General features: G+C 41.1%; 1 protein-coding gene across 1 annotated transcript; it reads left to right on the top strand.

Annotated features, from left to right (window-relative positions):
- Window positions 1–5,113: 5,113 nt before the first annotated feature.
- On the top strand, window positions 5,114–7,102 carry LOC135202867 (uncharacterized). Its single transcript, XM_064232326.1, has one exon. The coding sequence runs from the start codon at window positions 5,114–5,116 to the stop codon at window positions 7,100–7,102; it is 1,989 nt and encodes a 662-aa protein (XP_064088396.1).
- The last annotated feature ends 3,330 nt before the right edge of the window (window positions 7,103–10,432 follow it).

The raw sequence follows: 10,432 nt of genomic DNA, 5'->3' as shown, positions 1-10,432 counted from the left end.
GGCTAATTATAGGAAAAAGCAGGTTCCCTGCATCATGGGTTTTCCCATATAAACATTTCAGGTCAAAGTCCACCACTATCATCCTGAATTTGATATTCATGATATGAACTAAACACCTAAATTAGTTGGCTGGGTATTATCTCGATTGCATCCACAGAACTCTATCTTGGCGGGCAAGTGTGCCTTTTACAGAACAGTAGAATGCCCAGGATGATGGTGAAGAAGTTAGGGTTAAACAGGGTTTCTTTGGTGTCACCAGTGTGTGTGGTGCTAGTAGAATGCAGCTTCAGTAGTGACCATTCTTTCATTTTTTGTGGATTTAATGAGGATGGCTACATGAAGGAGAGATTCTCAGTCAAAACCTTCCTACCATGTCGGAAGTTAAACTTATATCCCAGCTAGGTACTAAGCTTGAGGCTCTTGGGGTCACTGGGAGGGCTTAGACAGTATATGCTAGGTGGGTCCAAGTTCACAAATGTCTTGGTCTTTTGTTAATGGTAACAATCAATCAGGCTGATAAACCCATCCTCTGGTGGGCCATGTTAGGATTTACTGTTAAGTTTTGCCTGTTTGAACTATTTGATTTTGATGACTTCCAGTGACAGCAAAGTTCATAGTTCATCTCTTTTGTAATCAAACTCAGGTTATGACTAGCAATTGTTTATGCAATGCTAAGGTAACCTGGCAGAGTTTTTTTTTCAGTATGCAGTCAGAATGGAAATGTTTGACCATTTGTATTATATGATTCTATAAAGGTAGGCATTTCAAAACCTATACGTTTTTACCCTAAATGAACACAGCAAGCAGAACAGGGCGATGTATATCTTATCCTGTCAAGAAGAGAGGCCTTACCTGAAATCCAGTTGGTATCCTGTAGTTAGTTCAGCTGTGGAAAAATCCGCCCACTCTCTCTCTCTCTCTCTCTCTCTCTCTCTCTCTCTCTCTCTCTCTCTCTCTCTCTCTCTCTCTCTCTCTCTCTCTCTCTCTCTCTCTCTCGTACCTTCATTCTAGCTAAGCTGTTTAGATCAAGCAATAAACTACAAAAATAGAGTTCATTTGGCAAACCCAGCATAATATTAGTTAAATGGAAATAAGCAAATAACATGGATTATCAAATCATTCAATTCAAATAAAATCTAATAGAAACCAAAGTCCCTTCCCACCACCGTCTCTAATTATTCCATCTTAAACTCAGTATGTCTGTTACTCATAATTTTCCAAGTCATTTGGTTTCTTCCAATTACATGAACATTCCCACATACACCCTTTTTATTGCTCATTACACCAGAGCATGTCTCCCTTAATTAATCATGGGGTCCACAGTAACATTCTGTAGAAGAGGAAATACCCCAATATTAGTGGAATAAAAAGGGAAAGCAAGATTCTCTTTCAAATATGTAGAGAATACAAATAAACAAAAGAATCTGAAAGAATCAATTCTTCAAACTAGCAAAATTGATCTAAAACTCCAAGTTTCAAAGTTCAACAGTTACTTCCTTACCTGCGAATTTCCGACTGCCAAAATGTCTTAGCATTCAAACAGGTGCTATCACTCTCTAAACCAGAATGAAAAAGACTTCTGTTAGAGTTGTCATGTTTTAGCGATGTAACCCATGAGTTAACACAGATCTGATTTCAACTGGACTAAAAGATTCCAAAGAAAATTCTGTTCTTTGACCTGAGGTCTGCATCCAGGTACTATGAACAATGTTCAATCACAAGCTCAGCTGATTTCTGATCCAACGTCATTCGTTTTTAAGTAGAAATAAATACTGAATCCTCACCAGAACTGCTCATTTACTCTTGTGTAGTGCTAATTAAATGGTGCAACCATTCAAGACACCTGCAAGATCACTGAATATAGCAAATATTAATATATTATAAGCATAATCACATATCTCCGGGAGATGAGCCCGGTCAGTTAATAGGCATACACACACTTCTACTTAAAGCAGAAAAGTTCATTATATATAAAAACAAAAGCTATCACCATAACTGGTATAATTATAAATAAAGCATACAGGATACATGTCAACACTATTTTGTGCACCAGTAGTGCTAGCAACATTGTAATATCCATCATAGCCCATAATTCTGCAGGTCCACACTGATTATGCACATGTTGCATAAAGATCCTCACTAACGAGTTGTAGATCCTCTTGTGCACATTGATCATTTGCGTAGCCACTGCCATGTATACTCCATCATAGACAGACCCCTCTAGAAATCCATCAGTCTGCATTTTCAATAAACTGCTGAAGACGTTTCTAATAGCACTGTTGATGCCCAACGATTAACTGTAAATAATGTTTGTGTTGTCTAGTTATCGCGATGTTAAGGTTTGCTGTGTGGTAGTTTGCTGGTTCGAGTCTACGCTCTGCCATAATAATTGTTTACTTGGTGTTGGGTTGTTTTAGCTAATTTATGCATAGTTATCGGTCACGTGTACTTTTTGATATTCGATAGTGTCTTCCTGTAAACAAATGAGGAAAGTTATCAGTTTAAAAAGAGATTTCATACAGAACGGATATAACGAATGTAACGAAAGTTGGTATTTACTGAGGAATATTTGGACCGTTTGTTATAGGAACACAATTGTAAGTAAACGCCTATTATATTGTTTTAGAATAGCGGATTCATCTTTTCCCATTTGTAAGCCTACATTGTATATAACGTATGTCTTTATATGAGCCTTAATTATATTGACTTTGTGTATTAGCTTTTTGTAATTAGCCGTTATACATGCATAATTTACTTAATTAAGCTTTGCATATTGTTTCTATCAGTCTTAGTTGTTTAACTTAATAATTTTGTATAAATTAGCATATTATTCATACGTTGATTTCTTTTCCATTTATCCATAGTAATTGAACCACATCACATCACATCACTTCAAGTTACGCTGCATACGTCAAGTCTACATGTATAAACGCCTAACAATATAACCATATCGATGCTAACGTCATGGATCTAATAAAGAACTATATGTGCGTATCAAAATTGTGTTTCTCCATCATTCACGTTAAGCAATAGAAGAACAGTGCATTAACATCGTTCAATTAAATTGTTAAACTACCATCAACGACTCTCGCTATTATAACTCTTATACGTGAGCCTTAAGAAGTGGAATTACTGCCTGTTATAAACAACTACAGACAAGATGGAGGAGTCTGATGAAGCTGTCCAGAATAGTGCTCCCGTCGAAAACTCGGGTACGACAGTTGATATTCGAACATTGAAAAATAAATTGAGATCATCACTTGCCAACGTAACGAAAAAACGCAATGAACTCACAGGCCTCATGTCAAATCCTGACAACCTGCACTTGGTGAAAATGTGTCTAGAGGAATATAACGAAGCTTTCGATAAGTACAAAAAAAAACTTCTGTTGTGTCATGGATAACATCTCAGACGAATTGGAGCAAGACCAGGAATTGTCCAGATATGAGACCAAGGAAATTAACATTCTGCAATTCCGAAACCATACTGGTGAATGGATAGCCATAAGCGAAAAACGACTTGAAGAAGACCTGAAGAGTCTTTTAAGCCGATCTGGTTCAAAACTTAATTCCCAACGGCCTTCTTCTCTTCCTTCTGGCAAATCGGCTATGTCCGAAAAGGTGCGAGCCACCAAAAGCACGCCTCGCCGAGTTTGCTTGCCGAAAAAGAACTTGTGACAAAGAAAAAGGAACAGGAGGCAAAGACAGAAGAGATTCTATTGGATATCGAAATAGCCAAGATTCGAGCAAAAGCACGTGTTTTTGCAGAAACCGAAAATGACATTGGCGATGACAATGTTGGTAACAAGGACAATGAGACACATACCAGCATTATTGTGCAACGAGCCAACCATCAGGACGTGAATGTTATGGTCGCTGGACCTAGTGTAGCTGCCCCTGGAATTTGTGTGAGTGAAGGTGCTAACGGCGGCAATATGGATAACCAGGTTATACTTCCTGTCACCCAGGAAAATAGTGCCAGCTTACCCAGTCTAAATCCCAGCACTACACAAGAATTTGTTCCCAGAAATTCTTCAGAGACTGGTACTAACACTCATGCACCTCCGGTCAATGCTTCGAATGCCACGTCATCAACGTTTCCAAATCAAGAACAGTATACGTATCTGCCTGTAAATACACCTGTGAACAGTAACTTTGATGCACCCTATCCACTGCCTAATTCACCTCCAGTTAACACCATACAGCAGCAGATTAGTGGTATCGCCACAGCTCTAGCTTTGCCTGCACCGGAAGTTCCCAAGTTTACCGGTGATCTTCTGGAATACAGTGACTTCATACTGGCGTTTGACACCAGGATCTCCTCTAGAACAGCCATTAGCAGTGACAGACTTTACTACCTTCTGCAGCATACCGACGGTGAACCTAAGGACCTCATCAGCAGCTGTATATACATGCAGGCAGACCAAGGCTATAGCGGGCAAGCAAGCAGTTGCTACAACAAGAGTATGGTGATCCCTATAAAGTATCCCTGGCATACTTGAAACAACTAAACGAGTGGAAGCCGATAAAACCAGCCGAAGGGAAATGTCTGAAAAGATATTCGCATTACTTGCTAAAATGCTTCAGTGCCATGCAAACACTTACTCACCTAGCTGTTCTTGATCATGCACCGAACCTGCAGGTGGCGGTCCAGAAATTGCCAAGTTATCTCCAGAATAAATGGCGAGAAAAAGCCACAAACCGCAGACTCCTCGAGAACAGGTCTTCGTGCTTTGGTGACATTGTCCAGTTTGTTATTAACGCTGCAGAGTGTGTCAATGACCCAGTGTTCGGCAAAGAAGCAATGCATAGAGAACTGAATTCTAGTAAACCATCAAAAGGGAAACCAACAGAGTCTGCATTTGCTATGCAAGTTAATCGTGAGAGCCAAAGTAGAAACTCGTGGTTTTGGGTCACCCTCCTGTTTTTACTGCGGCAAAAATCACGATCTGGATAACTGTGCAGATTTCAGGCAGAAATCTCTCGAAGAGAAAAGAAATTTTATTATAGAGCAGCGTAGATGCTTCAGTTGCTACGGTCTGAATCATACCATCGAAGGGTGCAATGAACATAAGCGAAAATGTCACAAATGTGGCAAAGGTCATCCTACGGCCATGCATATAGATGGCTTCAAACTACCTTGGAGGTCAGACTACTCTGACAGATCTTCATATTCTCAAAACCGTACAGAGGAATCCAGCCAAAACCCTCCAGATACAGCTACCAGCAACGTTATTTCTCATGGTTCCTCAATGGTTCTTCAAGCAATACTACCTGTTCGTATAAAACAGAGGGGAAGCAACCGAGAAGTTCTCACCTACGCCCTTTATGACCCAGGAAGCACAGGGTGCTTCCTATCAGAAGAACTGAAAGACGACTTGCAAGCTTCCGGTGTTCAAACAAATCTGCGTCTGAAAACTATGCATGGGGAGAGCATAGTCAAAAGCTACCTTGTCCAGGATCTCGTCGTCAGTGATATAAACGGCCAGAATGGTATACTGCTTCCAAAAACGTATTCCAGACAAGAAATTCCAGTGAGCCATGATCAAATACCACGTCCAGAACTGTTACGACACTGGCCATATCTTCACGTGGCAAAATCTATTCCTGAAGTAATGCCAGAAATAGACATCGGTCTACTGATTGGCAGCAATTGCCCACTAGCAATGGAGCCTCTGAAAATCATATCAACAGACGGCAAAGGCCCATTCGCTCTGCAGTATCGTCACGGATGGACAGTCAGCTCCCCGGTAGAAGACAACAGCGTAATGTCTACACATCGGGTAAACAGTTATCACATTGTGACTGAGGATATTGAGCAGGCTACTGAAATCCTCTCCCCAAACAGAATACTGAATATGCTGGAAAGTGACTTTATTGATAGCCAGGTAGAAAGGTATCCTGGAGAGAAAGGATTGTCTCCAGAGGATACTACATTCATGAAGAAGGCTGAAAGCAATGTCGTGTTCAAAGACGGTCACTTTGAGATCCCTCTCCCTTTCAGGAATCAGAACTTAATGGTGCCAAATAATAAGATCCTCGCAATCAAACGAGCACTCTATCAAAAGAAGAAAATGCAAAAGGATCCCAAGTACCACTCCGACTACGTCAACTTCATTGACAAAATACTCCAGAATGACTATGCTGAACGTATCCCAGACTCCCTGCTTACAGCCAAATCTGGACATGTGGGGTACCTGCCACATCATGGAGTGTACAATCAAAGAAAACCGGATAAAATTAGAGTGGTGTTTGACTGTAGTGCTAAATTCAACGGAATATCCTTAAACGATCAGTTGCTGCAAGGGCCTGATCTCACCAATTCTCTGATAGGTGTTCTAACCAGATTCAAAGAACACCAGGTAGCCTTCACTTGTGACGTGGAGTCTATGTTCTACCAAGTGAAAGTACCCAAACACCAATACAACCATCTCAGATTCCTCTGGTGGCCGAACGGTGACATATCAAAGGAATTCGAAGAGTACTGGATGAAGGTACACCTTTTCAGTGCAGTGAGCTCACCAAGTATCGCCAACTACGCACTTAGACGCGTCGCAGATGAAGGAAACAACTTAAGTTCAAAAGTCGCCCATACAATTAAGCGGAACTTCTATGTTGATGACTGTCTAAAGTCTGTACCGAACGCCACCAAAGCTAGTTCTCTGATTGCTGAACTGACTGCCGCCTGCGGGGGCTGTGGATTCAAACTGTGTAAATATACTAGTAATGACGTCTCTGCCCTAAACACCATCCCAGCTGACGATCGATCCAAAGAGTTAAAGACAAGAGACATCAATTATGACCCCCTGCCTACAGAGCACGCCCTCGGAATACTTTGGGTCGTCGAAACAGACATATTTGGCTTCTCAGTGTTGTTGCCAGACAAACCGCTGACAAGAAGAGGCATTCTCTCCATAGTATCCATCAACTCTATGGCCCACCCCTTGTTGGTTTTGCTGCTCCCATTTGTGCTGCCAGGCAAAAGCAAATACTGCAAGACCTCTGCAAAGAAACCACTCTCACCTGGGATGACGAAGTGCCTGATGATCACCAGCGACGTTTCAAACAATGGATTAGCGAAGCCCCGAATCTTCAGAAGATAACAATCCCGAGATGTCTAAAGTTACCACAGCAAGCAAAAGATACGGCGTTTCAGATGCACGTTTTCTCAGATGCCAGTGCATCTGGGTATGGCGCTGTTGCATACCTAACCTCAAACGAGGGTGGATGTTTGAAAACTTCATTTCTCATCGGAAAAGCAAGGGTTGCTCCATTGAAAGCAACATCTATCCCACGGCTTGAACTCACAGCGGCTGCTGTAGCTGTAAATTTAGGACAGAAAATGACCCTTGAGCTTGATCTCCATCTCAACGAAATCTGCTATTACACAGATTCAACAACAGTCCTTTATTACATCAGAGCTGAGAGAAAGCGTTTTCCAGTGTTTGTGGCCAACAGAGTCCGTCAAATAAGAGACTTCAGCAACGCTAACCAGTGGAAGTACATTAGCACTGATTTGAACCCAGCAGACGTTGCATCACGTGGAGTAGGTTCTGTGATATCTTCGGACATGACTCATTGGCTGGAAGGTCCGGATTTCTTGAATATGCCGGCTTCAGAATGCCCTGCAAAGATGTATCCTATCAGCGAACCGCAGGTTATAGAAGACGACGTTATGTCTTTAACTACTACTGCTACATCAGAAGAAGGCTCACCGTTTATGTCTTTAATCACCCATTTCTCCAGGTGGGAGAGACTGAAGAGAGCAGTAGCAGTATTCATAGCATTTTTGGCTTTCTTACAAAACAAAGAACGAACTATAAATTTAAGGACCACACAGATCATGCAAAAGGCTGAAAAGGTAATAGTTTGCTTTATACAAAAGATCACCTTTGCAAACGAGGTCGAGAATCTCAAGAAAACAACCACGAAAGAAGACAAGAGAGAACTCTCGCTACCAAAAACAAGTAAGATATTCCGTCTCGACCCAGTGCTCATCGACGGAGCTCTGCGAGTGGGAGGACGCCTCTCGAAAGCCGCAATGGACTCTGACGTGAAACATCCAATGCTACTGCCACAACACTCGCACGTCACGACTCTAATCGTACGAGATGCTCATGAGAAAACTCGGCCATGCTGGTTGGAAATCACACCATTGCAGCAATTAGAGAACGCTTTTGGATTTGTTTTTCAATCAACTCTGGCTGTTCGACGTCAACTCCACAAATGCATAACGTGCAGAAAAATAAGAAAGCCATGCCAAGAGCAAAAAATGTCCGACTTACCTCAAGATCGTCTCGAGCCAGCTCCACCATTTACATTCACAGGCGTAGACTTCTTCGGGCCGTTCATTATAAAAGAGGGACGCAAGGAGCTCAAACGTTACAGCGTCATATTCACCTGTCTTGTCAATCGCTCCATTCATCTGGAAGCTGCTAACAGTCTCGAAACAGATTCCTATTCACTGCTTGCAACGCTTCATAGCCCGCAGAGGTACGGTACAAGAAATCGATGCGACAACGGGTCCAACTTCACGGATCGGAACACGGAATGAACTGAACAAGGCTTGGTCAGATCTGAACCAAAACAAAATCCAAAACAAACTACTGTACATGAATATCGACTGGAAACTCAACCCACCTATGGCATCGCACATGGGCGGCGTATGGGAGCGCCAGATCCGTACCATTCGGAAAGTTCTATCTGCGCTATTCTACAACCACGGGACTCGCCTTGATGACGAATCATTCCGCACGCTTCTCTGCGAGGTAGAATATATTGTGAACTCAAGACCGATCACGACCTGTTCTGATGATCCTGACGACATGGAACCACTAAGTCCGAGTCAGATCCTCCACATGAAGTCACCCAAGAGGTTAATACCGGGACCTTCACAACCAGAATGTGCACTCGAGAAAAAGGTGGCGTAGAGTACAATAATTTGGTGGACTGTTCTGGAGCAGATGGAAAAAGGGAGACTAGTCAGCCTGTAGTAACGCCCCAAATGGAACAAACAACAACGAAATACACAGGAAGGTGACATCGTGCTCGTGAAAGACGAGAACACGCCAAGACTTCACTGGCCACTAGCACGTGTAACAGAGGTACTGCCAGACTCCAGAGGTGTTGTGAGAATCGTCAAACTTCGAACCCAATCTTCTGAACTGCACAGACCAGTGAGCAAGCTCGTACTTTTACTTCCAAAAGAAGATCAAGTGTTTATAAGATATATCCAGAGACACTATATGACATTGATATAGTTCATATCTGTTTGTCAAACTCATTTTTATTTTTGTTGTGTTTATCGTTTTAATGTTTGTTCTTTAAGCTTGTTTTGTTCATGTTCTATTCACGTATTTTAGTATGAAATGAAATATTAGTTGTGCATCCTATATTTTTTTTTGTAAATCATATGATTTAGAGGTCGAGTAATGTTGATGCCCAACGATTAACTGTAAATGATGTTTGTGTTGTCTAGTTATTGCGATGGTTAATGTTAAGGTTTGCTGTGTGGTAGTTTGCTGGTTCGAGTCTACGCTCGGTCATATGAATTGTTTACTTGGCGTTGGGTTGTTTTAGCTAATTTATGCATAGTTATCGGTCACGTGTACTTTTTGGTATTCGATAGTGTCTTCCTGTAAACAAATGAGGAAAGTTATCAGTTTAAAAAGAGTTTTCATACAGAACGGATATAACGAATGTAACGAAAGTTGGTATTTACTGAGGAATATTTGGACCGTTTGTTATAGGAACACAATTGTAAGTAAACGCCTATTATATTGTTTTAGAATAGCGGATTCATCTTTTCCCATTTGTAAGCCTACATTGTATATAACGTATGTCTTTATATGAGCCTTAATTATATTGACTTTGTGTATTAGCTTTTTGTAATTAGCCGTTATACATGCATAATTTACTTAATTAAGCTTTGCATATTGTTTCTATCAGTCTTAGTTGTTTAACTTAATAATTTTGTATAAATTAGCATATTATTCATACGTTGATTTCTTTTCCATTTATCCATAGTAATTGAACCACATCACATCACATCACTTCAAGTTACGCTGCATACGTCAAGTCTACATGTATAAACGCCTAACAATATAACCATATCGATGTTAACGTCATGGATCTAATAAAGAACTATATGTGCGTATCAAAATTGTGTTTCTCCATCATTCGCGTTAAGCAATAGAAGAACAGTGCATTAACAAGCACCCTTGTGCAGAGTTCGGGAAAGGTGTACTTGGAACAGTTCATCAGAGTCATGTTTGACAGATCTGTCTGGGAGAACTGATCTTATTCAACACGAAGTCCATTTGATTAAAAACTCATAAACTGGGAATTACATTCTTTATAATGAACGCTCTGTCCTGCAAATACATCCGTTATGGACGAACAAATAACTGTCACTGTAACCAGTAGCCACTGAT

The sequence above is a fragment of the Macrobrachium nipponense genome, chromosome 24, assembly GCF_015104395.2.
Source record: "Macrobrachium nipponense isolate FS-2020 chromosome 24, ASM1510439v2, whole genome shotgun sequence".
Taxonomy (NCBI): Eukaryota; Metazoa; Arthropoda; class Malacostraca; order Decapoda; family Palaemonidae; genus Macrobrachium; species Macrobrachium nipponense.
This window is presented reverse-complemented; position numbering and strand designations above follow the sequence as displayed.